The 23,249-nt window shown below is 37.2% G+C and overlaps 1 protein-coding gene across 1 annotated transcript in view; it reads right to left on the bottom strand.

Annotated features, from left to right (window-relative positions):
- Window positions 1-8,814, bottom strand: part of pdlim4 (PDZ and LIM domain 4) — a 38,853-nt gene extending 30,039 nt beyond the window's left edge. Inside the window, exon 1 of the mRNA XM_017421232.3 lies at window positions 8,546-8,814. Coding sequence (XP_017276721.1) covers window positions 8,546-8,638 — 93 coding nt within the window. The 5' untranslated portion in view covers window positions 8,639-8,814. The remainder of the gene's footprint in view (window positions 1-8,545) is intronic.
- Between the last annotated feature and the right edge of the window lie 14,435 nt (window positions 8,815-23,249).

Here is a 23,249-nt window from a genome sequence, read left to right on the forward strand (position 1 = left end):
ATCAGTCTACTAAAAGGAAGAAAACAGAATCTATTTCTTCCAAAAGGTTTAGGTTCTCAGCATTTGCAACAGGATACATTTATGCTGAAAACTGAACTGTTTTTGAAGTGATTTGTCGGGACAGCAGCATCAAAGACTAACAAAGACAGAAAGTGTGATAAAGTGATAAAGTCTCTCTCTGAACTAGGTGGTTAGAAGCTGATAGAAGTGATGACAGGATAATGCTGCCCAGGCTGCTGAACAGAACAGAAAATATTGCACACCCTCTGCAAAATATAACTGATAAACCATCAGAGCGCCCTTAGTCTGAAACTTCATTAGCTCTGCTGCAATAAAGACCTGTACAGGAGGCCATTCCTGCCTACAGCAATAACCTGCAACAAAGACTTTTTGTGCAAGGACAGGACATTCCTTCAGGATAAAATCTACCTGTCTTAGTTTTTCATTTTATTTTTCACTTTTAGTTTTTCTGACTGGCGATGTACTGCAGAAATTTAATTTCCCATTGGGATTATGATAGCATTTTTTGTTTAATTAAATTAATTTCAAGACGGAGCACAGAAAACAAGAATGTGTATGGTTTCTGATTTTGAGAAAAAAGAACAATGCCGTCAAAACAAAAAACTTCTGAGACCATTCTCTTATACAATTTATCATAGAAATAACACCTTTTGTTAACTGTCAGGTACATAGCAACTTTTTGAATTAGTTTCTTAAGCTTGTGAAATATATATTTTATGTAAATCAGCCCTTTGTGCTTGTGACGGCAATTCAAGCTTGCTACAATGTACACGTTTTTAAGAACACTACACTTTGAACTCACTGATGTCCATACCAGAAGTCCCGCTGCTTGACCTCGCATCACATCGTAAAGCTTTGACAGACGCAAAAAGCTGTGTTGTGTCTGGAACAGTAAAACCTTCTGTTTGCAGACCACTTACTCAGATATTAGTGATCTGGTCCAAGGTAAATACCGATTAGTAAAAGCCTGATGTATAAGCAGGACCCAGAGAGAAAGAGGATCTGCTTAGACAAGAAAAGCAGGCTCACCAACTGGGAGCTGGGTTTTTTAAGAGCAAAAGCACACAAGTTCATGCTCCATGAAGCACTAATAGCTGAATCATGTGGTTCAAATGTGGAATTCCTAATTTACAGCCTCTGACCGCCCCAATGTCACCAATTCAGTTCCTGTGAATAAAGAGATGAGTGTGGGGGAGTATGCATACGTTTGTGAGTGTGAAAGAGCTTCTGGGAAATTTGCACTTGCAACCAAAATCCTGTAAATTAAAGATTGAGTCTTCACAAGAGGCACGACTAAAGCTTTTCTTAGATTGGGAAATGAAACAGTGTGCTGTTTGTTCCAGCATCTGTCCACAAGACAATAACTGGAAGTTAAGAGTTTAATTTGCTCAATCATCATGGCCTCCCCAGTCCTTTTAAATGTTGGTGTGTGTGTGATGGGTCTATGCCAGAATGCTGTGTCATAGTGAAACAAAGCATATGCACATATGCAACCCCAACACACATACACATGCACTCCCCCCCACAACACACATACACACACACTAAATGAGTAGTATCATTTCTGAGCACTGCATGAATCACAGACACACACGTACAGATACATCAGTATGTCATTACCACAGTGTATGAGTATGAGACCATCACTAGAGAACTAACATTTCTGTCCACATAAAAGTCTAAAAACAATATAAAGTTATGCAGTTCAGATAAAAACAGTCTTCTATAATTTTACCTATTGATTAATTTCTATAACCATTTGAAACTGTATTTAACTATTAATCAGGGTAAAGAATATTTAAATACTATGACAGCATTTTGTATATCTTTTATGTTTTTTTATATGCATAAAACAGTCTGAATATTTGAATGAAACATTCAAAGTTACTCAACAACAACAAAAAAGGCCCAACGTGAAGTGGCATGATTAACTACACTTGAACATTTGGTTTTTGAATCTTTGGTACAACAAACATCTGGTTTTGTAGCTGTTTAGAAGCTGCTTCTTGCACCTGTTTGCTGGTTGTGACTTCTCTATAGCTGTGTATTTTTAAATGTGCAGGACTCTTTTTTTACATCAGATTTCATCTCTCTCCAAAGGTTTTCACTGGGATTTAGATCAGGACTCATTGGTGGCTGGTTTAAAACAGTAAAACATCTTCTTCTCCATGTTTCTTTGGTGCTGTTTCATCTATGTATGCTAATATTTTGCCTAAAGACTCAAGAACGTTGCTTCAAACCTGTTTTAGAATTTTAGATAACACACTTCTCAAGACAAATATTTTACTTACAGCTTCATGCACGCATAATAATTTATGTAAAACACTATTCCAGTCTCATTAAATTACTTTGAAACACACTCACAATGAATGTCAAATGAATTTCCCAATGATCTTAGCGTATCTTGACATAATGTATGTCAAAGTGTAAAATAAATAAACATTTATTCATTGAAGATCACATAGAGTGTACAGGTATCAAACAGGAAGCTGTAATGGACCCAAGGATCCACTAATGCAACAAATAGTTAATAGAAAATCTAAGGTTACTTGATGTCCATAAAAAGTCACTCCATAAATGCTAACAAAAGTAAATTATGACAAAAATAGCACGTGGCAAATGACAGTATGTCACTTCACACAATGTAGCTTGTAGTAGAAGTTGGTTGTAGATTAAGCATATAAAGTGAAATACTGACTGAAAATATGGCAAAGAAAAAAATAAAAGCATTTGAATGTTTCAACATGTTTCACAATTTGCAATAAAACTAGATAAACTAGTTATATCTGATGTGACATCACCATCATGGCAACATTATGGCAATCCTGCTTTGTATGTCCTGTCCTCCTGTTTAAACTAAATCCAGATCTAAATTGTTAAATGTGTTTGCAAACACACTTCTGTCTTTAACTGAATTTAATTCCTGAAACAATTATTTTGACCTAAACATTCAGTAAAAACAACGTTTTATCTGAACTGGTCATCTACTGAGTCCTGACCTGCAAGTCCCTAAACTGACACATTCTGTGTAGTCATGTCTTTTCAAAAGTGAGCTGTCAGTTTCAAAAACTGCTTTCAGTTCCACAATTCCACAGAGAGCCTTGGTGCTGGGTGGAAACACTGAGTCGAACATCTCAGCAGCAGAAAAAGAGTCATTCCCGGCAACCAGTCAGACGCCTTTGTTTGCTTATTGGACATGCGATAGGAACCATGGCTATGACCTTGTTGACACACTAAATAGTGAATACATAGCCTTGGGTGTGAGGTTCAGACTGGTGTGTGTTAATCACACTCAAACAAAGAGGCTGTAGCTGCCAAGAGCAATAAGTAATGCTGTGGCAGATGATTAAACATGAAGTGCTATAGAAAAAGAAAAAAGAAAAGTCAGTAGAATTTAGTGAAAATCTGTGATGCAATCTTCTACATTTATTATATTACACAGAAATATTAGTCATCAGTGAGTGTGTAAGTGTGTTTTGTAGTCAGATTAGTATTATTTCTGACTGCTTTTTGAACATTGGGGATGACTTTGCTAAAATTTTCAGCAAGCCTCTTAAGTAAATGTAATGAAACAAAAGTATTTCATGTTATGCCAACATTTTACGACCCCAAAAGACTTGCTTTTTGTGTTAAATGACAACAAATGTTCACTGTCGATGCAATGACATTTACTTTTAGCAACAGCTATAGCTACTCAGTTTTATGCAGCAGAAATGAGGCTAAGCTCAGAGGCAGCTCAGGCTCTTGTTCCTGTCTGAATAACTCCACATCCTCACTGAAGAAATTCTTAGAAAAGAACCTGTCCGTTAGCTTTCCTTTACAATGTTTTTGAGATTCAACATCTAAAGTTCAGGTCTAAAGATGATAAGAGTCAGCATGAAGTCTAAAGCTGACTATTATTATAGTCAGCGGTATTCAAGAAACAATCCATGTGGTTTGGGGTCACATGGCCTGTCTCTGGTATGTGGCAGAGACGGAAAGACATTTTCTGAGAGATTAAAGGGTACAAAGGACATTGAATTGAGTAGATAGGTAACTGCTAAAGCATGCAGAGTTGTTTTTGTTGTTAAGTCATGCTCAGCTATTTCAATGCCCTTGAAAGGTCAACATAACAGTCATGAAAAACAAAACTTTGTTGAACAAAAGGCCACATTAAAAAAGGCACAAAACAGCCAGTTTCAGTTTATCTTAATATGATAATGTGTGCATGAAATTCAGCACCAGAGACCTGACCCAGAACCCCTCACAGGTCCAGATCAAAGTTTATATTCAGTCTAGACAGAAGCCCTGTCTTTTTACAGTGGTTTGGCGGCCTGTTTAACATTATATCTAATACCCAAAGGCATCCAAGAGGGCAATGATCTAATGCTGATCATAATGAGGGTGCCTTATGTGTTCAAAGCTGCATCTAAATGAGTCGTATTTGTCATCTGTCACTGTGACAGCAAGTGGAATTAAATGCTGTAATAATGACTGGATTATTCATGCTGTTTCAATCAGCAAGGGAGAAATAACAAGAAACCTCAATCTATTTTACCTTCTTTCTTGGCTTGAAGGATGGATTTTATGTGTAAGAGCCAGACACAAGGAAGTCAACTTCTAATGTTAGAATGTATTAGGTAAGACACAAAGCTTGCTTTGCCAATTTGTAAATTATTGTTAATTTGCTATTAGCAATGAGCTATGAAATAGATGCCAGAAGAATCTGTCAGCCCACGGCTGAGTTTGGATCCTGTTTTTAACTTTTCTGCATGGGAAAATATTCCACTGGCCAAGTAACCGACTGGTCTCAGTCATTTCTGGGAAATACACTTTTGCATCTTTTTGGGTTCAGACATAACGTTTTGAACTTCTGAACTTCTCTCCCATAGCTGGACTTCATTCTTATCAAGACATAACCAAAAATGTCTGTGTGGAGTAAATCGCATCTCCGTGATGATTGGTGGCTTAACTTCATAAATCAATCATACGTTTCATGAAGAACGTGTTTACTTCCTCAATCTCAAATCAAAAGTTAAATAAGCAAAAAATATATTCAGTGACAGAAAACAACTGAAGTGCTTTATTTCGGTTAAATACTGAACACATTTTCAAGCATAATAGCAGTCTCACATTTTCACATTTTGTGAAACTGCCACAAAAAGAAAGCCTGCCACTTATCAGACAAAAAAGTCAATGTTTGAAGGCCGGTATGTGAAGCAGGTACAAATAACTTCCATTCAGTCATGTGTCAACACTAACATCCAGACTTCAGATTCTATTTCAGTACACTTTACGTGTCTTTTATTCAATTTAAACTTGACGTTTGTTTTCAAAAGTTGTAGGACAAAGATTCCTGTATGCTGGAAGTCTCTTTTTTTCAAAGCATACAAAGTAATAAATCCCATCCCATCAACAAAAGACAAAAAAAATGTTTTAGAGGCCAGAAAGACAACTCAGAAAGAGCTCCATTACTGTAAAAATTTGTCTGACAGTCCAAAATAAAACAGATGTAAAAAAAAAGCTTTCATGTCACGTATGTTTCACCATTAAACATGAGACGGGGCTTAGCACAAACAGGCTCTTGCTCCAGTCTCTAAAGTGGACAAATGGGTACAAAACCAAAAAAACGCAGTCACCTTGAGGTTAAGTAAATAGAGATGGACACTTGAGCTACAAAAGAATCTGAAATGTGCATGATTACATCAATAAAAGTTGACTTGCCATTTTCAGGTTTTTAGTTGGCAGTGTCCAACATTCTTTCTGACACCACAAATGTGTTAAAAAGGATGTTGGACGCTGCACTAATCATTATTTACCCAACACTCACATCTGAATTCCTGTCCAGAGGACCACTGTTTGCCAGCTGGCAGGGAGGACAAGGGTCCTGCATCACCTTCTGTCTGGAAGTTGGTGTGACGCTGACGTGCAGAAGGGTTTACACCGCATCTGCCACATTCAACACGTCCATTCTAAATGCTTCTCTGCTTATATCAGGGCTTTTTATTTGTTTATGCTTCTCTGCCTCTCGGTTTCTCTCGTTCGCACATGAAGACGTTTAACGACCTGACCCACCATGTGCACTGTCAGGACGAATGTTTCCACAGCCAAACAGACTCACCATTAATTGGCACGGGTTCTAATGGCCTGGCAGGAGACTAATGGGCTTATTCAGGAACATTAACACCTTAGGTAAGGAACCAGCTGCTCCCATCAGAACTTGTTTTCTGGTATTTATGACTTGTCCCTTTTGAAAGCATGATTGTTCCCTGGTGTTTTAATTAAAGAACACAGCAAAAAGAAGGCGAGGAGATCTTTCGCTTGTGCAAAGTAACGGTGCATTTAAAACAAATACTCAAAGCTACAGTATATTCTCACTATATCTATGGGATTTTAAAATGTTCCCCAAAGACATATTCTGGCTTCTGTAATAATCTTCTGACAAATTCTTTATCTGCCTCAGTGTCACCATTCAACGCATTTAAATTTTTGCTCTGGGCGCGCTCTGTGCAGCAGGTAATCCATGTGATGGATTACGAGCTCAGGAGATAGTGTGATTAAAAAAAATGGACCGGGATAAAATTACATCTTACATTATACCCATAATTAGATCAACTCTCATAAAGTAAAGTAAAAGATTTTTTTTTTTACAACTTCTTATTAAGTTTAATTAGAAACCCACAAAGATTGCAATATCCATCCATCCCTCCATTTTCTTTACTTTCCCTTTTCAGGTCGTGGAGAGCATCAGATTTGAAAATTAAAGCCCATTTGATGCAACAAATTGATGTTTAAATGCAAACGGACACTGAATTAATTAATCTGTACTGGCTTGTGAAGTGAAGTCTTTATGAGTTGGTGTAATGCCAACCTGAGCTTTCCTGCCAACACATTGTGTGTATTTATGCCTTTGACATTACACATTTTGTGAAATATGCTTGCATCTGAACAGCTGCTTCCTTGTCTAATTTTCAATCCAAGAATTTTGAATGAAATAAAAATCCCTTCCATGCACTCTAAAAAGCAGATCTTCCATGCCATCTCTGTTTTTGGTGTGCAATTGTTCAAGTGAAACCTAAAATTAGCCGAGCTGCCATCATGACTCAGTTATGCAAGCCTCAATATGCAAAAGAATCAGGGTTTTTTTTGTGCGTTCCACGCTTTTCATTTTGGCATCCACGCAGGTATGCCAAAATTGAACAGGTGGGAAACTATGCGATCTCTGACACCGAAACCGAAACCTGCCAGAAGAGCCCTGAAGCTGCAATAAGCAACATTCTGACTGTAAGCTGTAAGCTCTTTGATGATATGGGCACGGTCTCTACGAAATTAATTAAAACAAACCGAGCACATAGCCTGCAGCCTTGTATCTAATGAAAGCCTTTTTCTTCTCTTCCCAAAAAAGGTATCACAGAGAGTGTGCGGTTTATGTTTGGTTTCTGGGTGCCAAGTCGAGCTACCTTTCTCTGTGATTTAGAGAGCTGAAGGTGGCCAAGTTTGCAAGTGAGTCTCAATAATGTGAGAACGATGAAACCACAAACCTGCTGGGTGTGTATCTGGTAAGCCTTCTGCACACACTGTTTAAGTCAATGCAACTACATTGCAGCATCAGAAGCTTTTTCTTTTTCTTTTCTTTTGGTAAGTTTGACCTACAGGGGTTCCTCCGGTCCTTTCAAACTCGTTAATCGGCGCCTGCAAATGTAGGAATTACACCTCGGGTTTGGAGTGCCTGTGCCCTGTAGTTAAATAGTTGTTTCGGGGCCAGCGATACAGCTGAGGACAACACCTGGAATCCCTCAGCAGCACCAACGAGTTCTGATGAAAAACAAATGTCAGCGCCTGCCCCCACCTCTCTGTCCCTCCTGTTAGCCCTGCAGCACCAGGCTGTGTTTTCCCTGGCCGGGATGAAATAATGGCTACTGGCAGATCCACTGACTCTTGACCCATATAGCGAGGGTCAGGGAAGTTCGTGAGGCTTTTTTGAACAATCCTACAACTTGCACTTGCCAATAATTTTTTTTTTTTTTTTTTAAATGATGAATTAACAGATGTGGTCTAATAAGATAATGATCATAATGATGTTTCCACACATGGCATCACTTTGAAAGGGTCACATAATACATGAGGTCACTCATTCTCACCAAGACAAAAAATGAAATTACAGTATTCATGCTTAAATTAAAGTATTTTCAGACTGACTTTTAATTGGACACCTTTTTCTATTCCTTGTTGATGAGCTTACCAGTATTGTTGAGTTGTGTTCACACATAAACGTATTCAAATGTTTATATTTATTTAACCAGCTGCAATGACTGGAAAGTCACCTGCCAGAAAATAGACGGCGCCATTTGTCCCTTCGAGATGAGCTGCTCGTGTTAATACACCGCTCCCAGAGATAATAAACCGCTGTGACGTCCGATCTAAGGTTTGTGCATTTATCAAATCCCAGTATGCATCGATTCAAATGGTTCCAGCGCTAAAAGCTAAGCAGACATCTGTTCTTTTCGTCGCGCATTTGAATGAATGGGTTCGCGCAGCCACCTACCCTGGAGACAGTTAACGGTGTGCTGAAATCCCGTCCTCCCACCAGCCGAAAGCCCCACGGAGAGGGTCCCTTCAGCGTCACGGTCTGTGGCATGCTTGGTATGTCGTCTTTAGGGAAATAAACAGGCGAAAGGGACGAGTCCACGGTTTGTTTTGTTTTGTTTTAAAAAATAAATAAAAGTGAGGCGCAACAAGTAGCCAGAGACCTCCTCCCAGCTGCTAGGCAACGCCGTCCCGGGCTCTGAAAACTTCACTCCTCCGCTCCTGAATCAAGTTTAAATAACGAAGCCGCCTCTGACGTCGGAGGACGGGCTGTCCTGCCCGCCTTCACCCGGTCCAAGAGGGGGGAGGAGACTTCCACACCGCCCGGATCCGAGCCGAGGTCGCAGATAAGAAACATCAGCCGCTCAAGACAGGAGTAGTAACTTCAGTAACTTTTAATTCTTTCTTGACCACCATTATCTGAACAGTGGCCTATTATTTATGTTGTCCTATTTAGCCATTCATTTTTTTTTCTCCTGATAACTTCAATTTACCTCTTCTATCTTAGACTAAAACATTTATCATAATGTTTCATAAATATTAAAGGTGCTCATTGCAGAGTATGAAACCAAACTTAAAAAGGTCATCCTGAGCTGTATCAAATGGTGCAGTTTGCTCCAGCAGTTTTCCAGAAATATTGATATGCAATGCTGGAACGCGTCCACAATCAATGTAAACAAAGCACTCATATGACTCCTCTGTGACCCATGTGGAAGCTTGACCTACATTAGCCCGTGTAGGTAAACAAATCTGACAGAACTGCACAAGCGTGGGATCTTGGAGAGGGCATTTAAGTGGAAAATACGAGAGTGAATCTGCAGATAAACGCCAACTCTCGAGTAAATATCACAGCTCGAGCAGAGCGGCGGGGCACCTTAAAGACAGAGCTCTGCATTCAAACACGCAGCTTTTGCAACGCGTTTGCTAGAACGACAAGTTTAACGTTGGACCTATTTTCAGTCTCTTTCTGTAGGTAAGCAAACTCAGCTGGCATCCGGTCACACATTTTGTTTACAAATTAGAGGGGGGAAAAAATGTGAATTTTCTGTATTACTTCATGAATTATTATGTTTTTGTCCAGTCTTTATGACTTTGCAATGAGTACCTTTAATATCTAAGTCATGTGTAAAAAAAAACCCAAAAAACCCGAAAACCGCTCTTGGACCATCTCCATCTGGCCCTCGGCGTCTCTCACACAGATGCACAAGGAAAAAAAAAGAAGCAAAAATAAATCAATAAAAGACATATTTTATTAAATCTTGAAGCAAGTGAAAACAAAACTAGTGCAGCTGTTTGAGATGTTTCAGTAAATAAACAGCTAAATAAAAACTGTCCATAATTTGAACTAAAATAAGCCTAAATCTTTTGTTTGCTGACAAAAAGTCTTCCTGTCAGAGAAGTGATGAATTATTGTAATCTTACTGATTTAAGGTAAGATGGCTTTTAAGCATAGTCTGTATGTTTGTGATAAAATAGAGTTTGTGGCTTTAGAAAGGCCAAACAACTCAGTCTTCATCTCATCAGACGAAAACTCTTTCTTCAGAAGTTGCTCTTTGGTGTCAGGAACAAACTTGAATCAGCCTAGACTGTTCTCTTTGAAGCTTCTTTCTTTGACAGGAGCCTCGCAGTCCATAGGGATAAAAAAGCCTGCGAGCCCGTAGCGTGACACAGTGTTTATAATTCTTGGCGGTGCCTTCGCATGTTTGCGTTGATCTTGGCCATCCAGGCGTTGACCTCCGAAGTTGGCAACTCCGGTCTTTATTCAGACCCTTGGATCAGTAGCTACACCTCGTAAAAACTTCCACAAGTAAACAACAGTTTAAACTGATGATGCTGGAATCTAAAATTGTTTAGAAATGGCTCGTAAAGGCTTTCCTGGCTCTTGCAATACTACAATGCTCTTTCTCGGATTACAGTAAGCCCGTCGGACAGTCTCAGAGGAGTGCTGTCAAGAAAACTCTTAATGTGGGCACGGAGAAGCAGCAAGCTGCAGTCAGTCAGGGTCACTAACAGGAAATTTAGAGGTCTTGGCAAGTTAAACGGGCATTTTAGAATTTTTAACACCACTAAATAAATATTCTGAATGCATCTGTGGTTATTTCTTGATGCTGTATGCATAATATTGATCCTTTGTTGATTTCAGAAAACCCCAAATACGTGTACACCAAACTCTTGGTGTGTTTTTTTTTTTCCCTATCAACATAACATTCTGTTCTAGGGGAAAAAAAAAGAGCTCAAAAAAGTTTAAATCCATAACATTTATATCCACAATAAGTGTACATAAACTTCTGCCTGGATCTGTTCTACATTTCTGTTATTGTTTGAGCAAATGCAGCAAACGTTTAATGGCTTTGACATTTTAAATGACCAACAATCTAATCAACCATGCCACTAGCGTAACTAAAAACAAACAAGAATCCAGGCAGGGGAACTTATAAAATTTGATTGCCTTGAGGTCTTTAGGGGATCATCTGGGTTTGTACTAAAAATTGAATCTGGGGAAGAACTCCCTGATCGGGGTCTTAAGTAAAACCCCATAATGTATGCGTAGAACAGAGCAACAATAAAGATGTTGTGCTGTAATTTGAATGCCTCGCTGGCAGAAAAGACCTCTCCCATTTTGTTAGTAGATATCCCAGTATCCTCTTTGCCTCACGTCTTGATTCCTTCATTTCCCCAGCCAATTACAGAGTGAGTCACTAGGCCTGAGCGCACTTTTTTTTTTTCTACCGCTGAGGGAATGATCTCATAGACATTCCATGCTATGTGTTCTTTAAAAGAAACTGCACACATGTGAAGTTTTGCCTGAAAATCTGAGTCAGTTTGAATCAGACACCAGCCTATGAAAGAATCTATAAATCTGAGCGGAACTGATGGCAGCCGAGGCGGATCTCAACATCAGGCCTGTTGGCAGTGTTTGAATGAACTGTTTCAGTGTTATGTGTGCACTTTCTGCAAAGAAGAGCTGTGTTCAACACAGTTGCTCATATCTTTTGAAGTAAAAAGTTATGAACAACTAATATCTTGTCTGTACCTCAGTTTGGAGAAATAAACTTTAATTCCGACTGAACTGATGAGCTATCAGCTAGTCCGAGCAGGACCAAGACCAAAGTGGATTGATGCCATCTTAAAACAACTTCAGTCTGAAAGGTTTCATAGTAGTTCAACAAACATTTTGTTTTATAAAGTTTTGCACACTGTTATTTACATGGACTTCTAAGGAAATGTACAAGTGCAAATACTGGAAGCAGTAGTTAGCTGTAGCGCTTTTCAATGGAATCTTAGGCAATTCCAGCAGAAATATCATAATATTGTTGCCAGAATTACCAAACAATGTAACATGACAGGGTTGTAAATGCTTATTAAAGAGCTTTTCCATAACCTGCAATAAATCTTTTTAGACTGGAGTAGTTTTAAGACAACACTTGTCCATTTTAGTTTTGGCTCAAACTTTTCTAGCCAATAGCTTGTTAATCAAGTCAAAATTAAACTTTGTTTAAAGAGCTATCTACAACAGATACAATATTAAATGTCCACAACCTTCCGTAGAACTCCACTTCAAAGAATTTGATATCCTTTAAAAGCACACTCAGGAAAATGGTAATGCACACATTAAATACGAAGAACAACAACATGAAAATAAATTGGATAAAGTACCTTCTAGGTCACAGAAGTAAAGCAGGACTAATTCATTGTACACAATAAGTACTAACAAAATATGGGCTATGGTCCATTGCTCAAAAAGATTTATTGGCTCTACAACACTTCAAAACTCAACAGTAGTGATGTTGGGTTGTGGATGTTTCCTCGTCAGTTTTCATTCTAGTGCCGTCATGGTTCACAAAAACTGCATGTCTGGGCAAATAGCAATAAAAACCCAGCATGGGCATAGAATAATGTATAAGGAAAAGTAAACAAAGTCAATAATTATGTTACCAAATGTGTTCTTAAACAGTATCTACACACTGCTCTTTTACTTGCTTGGGATCATCAAAAGATGACTAACCAAAGAACAAGAAAGGCTAGGGGACTATAGTCTGCATTTAAGATTTATTGAGGCGATCAACAGGCTGACATCTTCTTCAAAGCCTGTTTGCAGTAAATCTAAGTCAAACTACAGAGGACTTCCATCTCTCTGTTCTTCTTTTCCCCAGATGATCATAACTTGGCATGCTTTCAGCACAAACTGAGAGCTTCTTTTAATGTCGAGCAAATCTGCTTGCTTGGATGTTGCCTATTTGTCATCGTCCTGGAGAATGTGAGAGGAAGCAGGTAAGACAAGCGGTGTCATAATCATGAGCTGTCCGCCCCGTCTGGTTTTCTCTCTGTTGTCAGAAAGAATGACATCATCTATAGTATTGTGCAAGCTTTGATACCTTGTTCCCTTAACAGATTTAAATAAATATATGTAAACAAATGTAATTCTCGTAGCAAAAATCACAATTTTAAGAGCCATAAGATTGTAGTTTTAGGAATAGGAAAAAAAAAACAATGTCAAACTTTGCAAACCAATAACATTTAATAATCACAGATCTAGCTTCATATAGTTTTAAAGAAAATAAACAAACTTTTGGTTTCTTTTAAGTTTTCACAGCATTCGAGACTCTTTATCCATGTTCATTTGGCTCATATTGACTCTACTCATTAAACTCTGCCTCCAGCGAGACACAGCTGTTTTTGGAATAAAAACACAATCTACACATTGTGCCTGCTGCCAAGTAGTAGACACACACAAGCTGTGTTTCCAACCAACTGTCAAGCAAATTTAAAGCAAACTTTTGAAGACGCAAATGTCGCTTCATAGAAAATTTGTCCACGGCTTGTTTCCATTACCTGGTTTAGATCAAATAAACTCTTCTGTGAGGTGGTTTTTATCAGCACTAATGATTTAAATTCAAATTTGCTGTTTTTATAAACTGGCTTAACTAAAAAATAAATAAAAAAAATGAAAACACAACTGTTGTCAGCGGGTCAACCAACTCTGGGTGCATAATATAAACGTCTCACATTACATTTTAGGGTACTCTTCTTTTTTTATAACATTCACTATCACAGTATAACAACATACCATCAGAAAAATCTATCAACAAGACTGTAGTTAATTCCTCACTGCAGGTAATATATTCAAATTAGGGACTGTGTCATGAGGCTGGTTCCATGAAAGGCCATATGAGCAACATGCCACCTCATGCTGGGTGCTCTTGCAACATGTTTTGGGGTTGGGCATTCAATCGCAAATCATGTACAGTGAAGGGATGACATTGTGTAGCCTTGTTTTGAGACATTAGGTCATGTCTCATGTTATGCTTACACGGTGATTACTTAATTGCCCTAACATGCACTTTTACATGTTAACACTAAATTTTTTTTTATCAGATGTAGGGTTAAAAATACAAAAGAATTCTGACTCAAATAGTAGCTGAAAGCCAATCTAGCAGCAAATATATATGTATATAGTAACAGCTTTGTTGCATTTTTCATAAAGAAAATAAATAAAAGTTTAGGCTGTATTTCAGAGCATAATGTGCCCGGCATTAAAAATTCGAAGTCTTTTGTAATGACATGAGCTGGAAACAATGTTTCTTCCACTTGCACTGTTTAGCCTTGAGCACCCCGTGGGGAAGCAAATAATTGCGGGGAAATCATAAAGTTTAATACATGTGGTTGCAATATTGCTGAGTCAGAAATGGAAAGCAGATGATTTTATAAGTTAGGACCACAAAGCTTTATTAAAGGCATGCTGCAGTCATGCACACAACAGCAGGTTGATTGTTTTATTGCTACATATTCATCTTTTTTTGAATGATAGCATCCATCACTTTCTATATATTTCCCCCTACATTAAATTTGCCATTCATGTTTGTAAATAGTGTGTTTGCATTAAAATGTGAATGAAAATATATGCTTTGAAAAAACTGAGAAAAGCACTAGATTTTTCCATAATTTTAGGCTAAAGTCATGTATTTATTTGTGCTGAGGTTTTTTAGTTTACCAAACTGGTGAGAAAAGCGATGCATTTAAATGCCTAAACTAATTATCTTGTCATGCAACTTGTGTATGAGGATGGTGGGGTAGACCAAAATGCTTCCAAGCATAAACGTACCGCACAGGCAGAGAGATCAGAGGAGAGTACTGAACGCACAATAGAACAAAGATGAGGATATGCCACACAGTGTTTAAAACCTGGGACCATGTGAGAATGGGGAACCAGTAAATGAATGCAGGTGGGCTACTTAGTAAACTGAAACCTGATGGACACGAAGCTGAAAGAAAACAAAAACCAGTCACAGATTTAAAAACATAATAACATGAACCATAACACGGGGAACAACCCAACAAAACTTAAAGACCGAGGAATATCCATCATCAGACTGGTTACACATATGGCTTGTTGGCCAGATGCTAACAATGAATATTTATTGTTGTGTTGCTGCTTGTTAGGATAACAAACAGATGGGAGCTGGTCTTCCAGTACTGTCCATTAATGCACTCAAAAAAAAAATAAAAATAAAACTCACTCTCTGCCTGGAGACTTTGCTAACATGAAAGAAGAGAAGCTAAATTATTATAATGAAAGGCATGTGTACTGATTCCCTAATATTAAGTGGTTACTGTTGTGTGAATTACAAGTGTTAAATTACTGCAAACTCTTCCTTCTTTACAGTGATAATTAAAAACAATGGACACAATTTTGAATGACAAATAGGTTTACGGATCATATAAAACAGAAGCGATATGTGTTTACAAGTGGTATAATAATATGTACCTTTTACTCGCATCTGATTGGTTGTCTCAATTCTTAATTATACATTTGAGAAACCAGTTTATCTTATGAGTATATCTGTCATTAAATAAATACGGAAACATACAAAAGCAGTTTTATTACAACAAGCTTTTAGCTCTTTAAATTAAACCTAAGACTGATGTGTGGGGATGAGTGACAAGACCTGTCTAAAAACATGACACAGGCAGTCAGCCACCCATTTTTAGAACAATTTTCAAACACAATATACCAGAACTAATAATTGAAATGAGGCCATGATAGTTCTGATTCTGATTTAATAACTGAAATGTGTGACAGAGGGTTATTAATGGTGTTCTCCTCTTTTATTCACTGAAAACAATAATCTATCTCAAAAACTTTTTTTTTGTGAAACTGTATTTGTCAGCAAAGATTTGGGACGAATGTCCCATGTTTTGTTCTAGAGGCTGTACAATGTAGAATCTAAAGAACAGAACAGCTGATCTCTTCTTCTTGGCTACTTATATTTAGTCTCTCTGTGTCTCATTTTCTTCAGTGCATCTCGTCATGATGAATCAGCCAGCTTCTTTAACCAAATGATCCACTGAAAGCTAAACAACCCGGAGATAACCACCCACCAATGTTACAAAACAAAGTAAAACACACTAAACCCTCTCATTATACCAAAATAAGCCAGTCTGGGTTTGTGACTAAACCATTTCTCGGGCAGTTCTTATACCCTCCTGTAAACAACCCACTTTCCTGAAATAGGAGCAAACAACAGACAGTGCCACAGAGACAGGAGCACCAAGGAGGCTCTGTGTGAAGTAAACCAAGTGTCAAGTTACTTGTTGAGCAGCTTGTTAAGCTCTCGACTTTCTGAGAACGCAGTTGCAGTAACAACAAATGTTTATGAGGGTACCAGCAGAAGAACGTGGATGTTTGGACTGCTAATATCTCTGTCTTTCCAAATTGAATGTAGAGTTTAAAATGCCTTAAGCAAAAAAAAACAGCCAGACACATAAAAATGGACAAATCATGGAACTGTTACATCTTTGACTGACTTGTTTTTATTTATGCATTTTGGAGCCTTACAACCACAACTTCTTCATATATTTCTCCCAGCTACAAAAGCTTTTTCAGCTAATTTGTCACTCACAGACGGGACATCCATATAAGGAATTCAGGAAACCATAAAAATGTCATTATGTAGAAATGTTATGATTAATATGTGCCGTCCCACTCATCAGATCACTAATCTGAACACTGAGGGTTTGGCTCAACTTTGAGAGATTGGAAGGAGTTGGCTTAGTTAACAAGAAATTAAGCTTTTCTTGTATAATAATCTGTTACGCTTACAGTTTTTTTTACAGTTTATTTTAGTCCGGTCTGAAGCTGCACCTTGTGGTTACAGATTAAGGCAAGAAGGGTGCTCCAAACCAAAACACTGTGGTTCTACTTAAACATTTACTGCCATTTCAGTTAGAACATTTTGAAATCAGTGCACTTAATATTATTATTATAATAATGTAAAACAATTTGAACTGCCTTGTTGCTAAAAGGTGCTATATAAATAAATTTGACTTGACTAATTTTTAATGTATGAATCTAGATCATGATCTTTCTCTAATTTAATACAACTCCTTTTAGTGTCTAAACATACATATTTGAACATTTCTTTGGTTTTATGAGTTGATGAAGTTCTGTGCAGACTAATTATAAAATTATGAATAGCTTTCTGCAGTATTATTTGCCAAATCTTATTAACTAAATGTTATTTAATAGTATATTTTTTCCAAATTCAGATATTACCAGCGTGCATCTTGATAAAACTTGAAAGCAACATTTATTTTTATTTTCATAACATAGGTTTGCAGTAAGGTTATGCTGTTAGTGATTATAAATATGAACTATTTTAATCAATATTGTTCATAATGTCAGTTTGAAAATTATTAGACCTCATAGATAACTAATTATTTTTAAGCTGCCAAGAATATTTCTTTTTGTCTGTCGCATTATATTGGCTGATAAACACAGATGTGTACGCTGCTGGTTTAGTTTATTTGCTGTATTTGTTAGACTAAAGCATAAAAGATTCCTTTATTCAACTTAAACAGGCTTGAAATGCCACGGAGATAAGAAACAACCCAGTCCCGTGATGACTTGTTTATTGATGTTTGTTTGCTTGACCAACAATAGAACGATTCCATGAAGGCTTCAGTAATCTATCCAAGCGATTTAAGTTTTTGAAGATGACATGAACTCATTAAGTATTGCACTTCAAGTACTGCGGTTTGCTTTGGAAAGATCCAATCTGTATTTTGATGAGGCCAGATCAGCACCAAATGTACAACACAAAGACTCTAAAGCAGATCAGCAGGGCAGCAATGTGTTGGGGTTTTTTTTGTTTTGTGCTTGGGGGATTTCTGACTTGGGAAAATCATACAAATGTTTCCATCGTGGAGCCAACAGTTGACATCTGACTTCAGCACATTCACAGCTTTGTTTGTATTTACTTTGTATAATGCCACAGAGTAAAGCTGAGCGCCACCGTTGTTGATGCCAGCTGGCGAGCCTGCTTCTGTGACTGCATGTAGGTATTTATCTGGATTTGGCTTTTTGTCTGAACTTCATTTATTGTGGTACTCATTAGCATTTTATGAAAACAAAACAAAATAACATAAGGGATTTAAGTAAACAAGTCATAAAGCTATTGGAACAATGATCCAGCTGTCAAAAGGACAACATCAAAACATTTAAATATTTCATCAAGTCAATTTAAAAGCAAATTTTGAGTGTTTATATTAAATAAAAGCATATCTTGGTCCACTGTAAACAAGATGAGTACTTGCTAGAAAGACAATTTGTGGAATGTATTTTACTGCTGCCAATGTCTCTACTCAAAAAAAGTCTAAATTTTTACTCACATTTGCTTTGCTACATTTAAAATATAGCATTTACACCATTTATAAAGAGTATTTACGAGTTATTTGTGTTATTGTTTCATTTCTTGTTATAAATGAGTTTTAGAGGATTGTTAACGTCTTTGTTGGTTAAGAGAATGGAAAAAAAAATTCTCAGTTTAGCTTTGAATTGTACATAAAAGATTCCCATCAAGACCAGCAGGAACCACTAAATCATACAGGAACAGGTATGTCCCTCCAAGCAAATTATTAACCAACTATCTGCCAGAATTCAGAATTCAGTAACACCAACTCACATAATATATTTTATATATAAACCCAGGAGAAATAAAATAAAATAAATAAATCTATTCAAATGCACATGTATGTAAAGATTATCAACACATGTAGATATATAGTTCCAAACAAGCTAGAAAAATACAATAAAAGCTCTGTCTTTGACCATGTTTTGGTTTAAAGTGCATTTTGTCAGGCGACTGAGCCAACCAGCTATCGGCTGGTATCAGTATTTAAAAGAGACTCAAAAAAGCTTATTTTGAATGAATTTGTGTGAAACTAAATAAAAATAGCTTAGCAATTACACTCTTTGATAACCAAATCCCATGACCTTGGTATATGTAAACATTTGGTTGAACATGAAAAGGTCAAAACAGTCAATAAATTTAGACAAATGTGAACATACAGGAAGCTTTTTAAAGCGGAGGTTAGAGAAATCTGGACCTTTATAACACAATGTACTGCAGAGAACAATACAGTCACATGGCAGTTAGTGAAATGTCACAAAATGCAACCGACTGATTCACATCCTTGGACTTGTCACTTTCTTTTGTGTCCAGTGAGACACAAATATTTACATATGAGAGCTTTCGGTTTTAAGGACACCCAGTCTGAGTGAGGAGGTTAGATGGGGTTAACCAAGAAATGTTCCTGCTAATAACTGATCGGAATAAAACCAAAACTTTTAACACTTTCATTTTTCACTTTTACTTTTAGTTTACTTTCACTTGTTGTTTGTTTAAGTTAGTGGGCCACTTGGTTACGTTTATGTCCAACTGCTGTCATGGCAAAATGCTAAAAGGATAAAAAGAAAAAAAAAAAATCTATGTATTTTTTATTTTATAAAAAACAAACAAAAACTTCTTATGTCAAAGAATGATCACTGACTTCAGGGGTTAATGATAATTAGTTTTCTTTTAAAAACGAATATCAAGTATGTTTATGCCCAAAATTCCAAAATGAAGAAGAATAAACTTCAATATAACATGGCACTTTTTGTTACTGTAGTTGTTGTTGCTGTATCAACATCTGACTTGGATGTTTTTTTCTCCCTTTTTTGGTCCTGATGATGCAGCATGAGCACATTCCACAACTCTCTGAAACAACTTCAAATATGCAGTACAGTCAACAGTTTTTGCAAAATTAGCTCCTATTTTAGAATCAGAATGCTACTTCCCGAGAAGCGCTGCAGGATGGAAAGAATTACAGCTACTGATCAGCAGACTCACAGGCAAACGCTGTAACGAAAAGATAACAAACACCGAGAAGCAGAAAAACAAAACAAAACAAAACAACAAAAAAAAACGAGGGAGTTATGCTTAGATAAGAAGTTTGGATTCAGAGCATCAAGCTGAAAATGTGGCAAACAGAAAGCATCTGTGGGGGGTTGAAACTAAAACTGTTTACATAAATGGAAACTCATAAACAGTTCTGCTTTTCTTATTGCCTCCTTTCTTTATCTTCCTCCTTTCTTTCTAAAAAAACGTTCATCTTGCCCTGATTAGGAATGTCAAACAGCAGTCGTGAAAAAGAAATAGATGAAGGACTACCAACCAGAACACACAGTCACCCTCTCCCACACGGTCAGGAATTTACCCAGCGCCTGGCTTTTGTTTTATTGTGTTGCTTGAAAGCTTGTTTACCTGACGTCTTTGTCGGGCCTAAAGCACCGGAGGAGCTAAAACAGGCTGGTGGTGTGGCCATCTTGCTCAATGCTGTCACTCAGCACTGTTTCATGCCACAACCACGCACTGTTAATGCCTTGTGTTGCATTATCCTTCTAGAAATTCATGGACATGATCTAATGTTACTTCAATAAGCATTTAAAACTCATATTGATAAAACAGGAGAAAAGAGCATGTTGTAATGAGCCTTCCCTCGAGCCCAGTAAAGCACGGCTGCAAAACACAGACCCAGCGTTTTACCACTACTGTGATAAAACTACCAAGTGACCCAGTGACTGCCATTCTAGCCAGACCAGTACTTAACTGCATTTTAAGTAATTTAGTTATTTCCATGTCTACTACTACTACTGCTACCAGCGACTCCAGTTAATTTCTCTTAGACAAGGTTAAACTTATAATGTAGTCTATTTCCTCATAATTCTGGAAATATTAAAGCCTTTTATAAGATGCATTTCGACACAGACAATTCATAAAACGAGTAGAATTTATTCTGAAAATCCTATGTGTTGAGATTACACAGATTTACATAACAAACAAACAATAAACTCATTAAGGCAAGATTAATTCTTCTTATCAAGCTTTTTTTTTAAATTCAGTACAGCTATTTGTACTTTTACATTAGTACGCCTCCTGTCACTGCACTACATGTCTGTCCCACTTGATTCTGAAATGAAAAAGTGCTGAAGCTGCGTAAACTGATAGTTCTACGTAATTACTCAGGTTTCTGGAAGGTACAAATTTACCAACGTATTACAGTGGAGTGTAAATTATCACTGCAGCAAAGCTATATTTTGAGTTATGAGCAATGCTCTGTCAGTTTAGGCGTACACACTGGACAAAGGCAGACAAAAACTAAAATCAAAGATCATGTTTTCAATGATCTATTATCTAATGTGGTGTAATACTCACCTATGAAACATAATGCTGTGTTCTTTGAAATGCAGGTTCTCATATTTACAACAATTAAAGGCAAAACATTGGATGTCTTGGCTGAGTTTCAGTTTTTTAACTCATATATTTAACTCATAACTCATATATCTATTTCCATTCTGGCTGCAACTAAGGTCACCTACATACTGTAGCACTTAGCAAGATGGTGGCACCAATTCTTGTCTGTTAGCATAGATTGCGTTGTGGTTGGCCATTTCAATGTATTTCTATTTCAGTGGTTTTACCAAAAGGTGAAATAAGTCACACTGCAGGGAATCAGTCACTCATATCAGGAGATAAATAATTTAGGAATATGAGTACTTCAATTAATTGTAATATTTCACAATCAAAAGTGCTTTAAGATTTTTTGTGTTTGACAATATTGTCATGAAATCACTAACTTATTTTCTTTTTAGTCATAAAAAAATCGGCAGTATAACATTCCTGGCCTGTGTTACACAAAAGTTTCTTTAAGATGTTGTCATCGTAAGATAACAACAAGATATGTAAAAAAAAAAACAAAAACAGGTTGACTCTGAAATCTTTTGCAAGCCAGTGTTGAGGTTTCAGTGTGTGTGTTCAGCATGTTTTGCAGGATGTGTTTTTTTCGTGTGTGCATTGTTTGGATGAGGAGACTGAAACATTTCTGAGAAATCCCCAAAGAATGCTCTCAGGACCTGTTTACAACCTTCTGGGGGCTTCAGGGACTTCAGCAGCTTTAGGAGAAATAAAAAAGGGAGAATTTAACCTCCTTTGCATAATGACTTCCAGACCATCGCGTGTTGCTTCCCTTTCATGTTGCATACTCCTGTCAGGGTCTGTCATCAAGTTTAACCCACTGTGAGACAACCGTTTTATGGCTCAGATTTAGGGATTGACTGATTTATGTGTCAAGGTAAACGTTTGGCTCAGCAGAAATGCAAGGCCGCGCAGAAACATTTGCAGTTTTTATTGGAGATCATTACTTGGTGGATCAAGAAAACTAGCAGTCCAAGATGGATTTAAATCATTTTGATGAAACTATCAAAAAGCTGTGAACCTTCAAAGCTGAATTATTAGAAGTAAAATGCAACCAACAAACAGAGTTTAATGTAAATACAGAAAGAAGACACCAAGCCAGAATGAATAGTTTTCAAAATTTACCAAATGTACTTATTTGATTTAATGTTTTCCATTATAAGGACATAAAAAAATTATTTATTACTCACCAAGTCTTAAAGTTTGGTAAATCCAGCTTAATCTGGACAACAACAATGACATATAGTTTTTAGAATGGTAGTAGGTTTTCTGTTTCTTTAATAATTAAACATTTTGCCATTGTTTCCACCTTGGAATTTATCATATGACAAGACATGTTTCTTTTTTAATCAGTGATGTATTTGCCTTCTGTTTTTGTAATGGATTCACGCCAACCATTACCAAGAGCATCAACATGTCTCAGTGACGTCAGTCCTAAGAAGAGATTAGTCAAAGCTGCTTTATTTCCCAAAGACCTGTTCCTGAAAGCTTTAATCACAAACGTTTGTCACACATAAAGGTTGGTGACAAATTACTGGAAAAACCAACACAAAGTGTAGGATGTTGTGGCCAGTTATTGGTGTCTGGAAATTCCTACAGTTGTTCCCATGCTGACACAAGTGCACTTTTAATATTGTAGGGATCAATAAAAGATGAAGATGGAAATGATGATGATGGTGTAGGTCCAATTTGTAGCAAAAATTGAAATTAAAACTACAAATGTGATTTATTGCCACACCATATTTTCTTGCTCTTTACCTGTTAAGTTTCTATACTTCTCATTTTGTGAGTTTTTGTCACAGCTCCATCTGTTCCTGCCGCGCCTCTTGCCTCTAGTCATGCCACAGCCAAGTAACTTTCCATTCATCCCAGTTCCAAGCCACGCCCATGTTACCATGCCCACACAATCATAGTCATTCGTTTCACCTGTTTCTGTCCCCATAAATACCCACAGCTCCCAGTACACTTTGCCAGATTATTGAAAGCCTCACAGCAAGTAAATGTCCAGCGTTCACGTCTCGTTCATGCCTGATCTCGACCTTAGCCTGTTCCACGACCATCGCCTCTTGCCTGCTCCTTGCCTGATAC

The sequence above is a fragment of the Kryptolebias marmoratus genome, linkage group LG13 (assembly GCF_001649575.2).
Source record: "Kryptolebias marmoratus isolate JLee-2015 linkage group LG13, ASM164957v2, whole genome shotgun sequence".
In the NCBI taxonomy this organism is placed as follows: domain Eukaryota; kingdom Metazoa; phylum Chordata; class Actinopteri; order Cyprinodontiformes; family Rivulidae; genus Kryptolebias; species Kryptolebias marmoratus.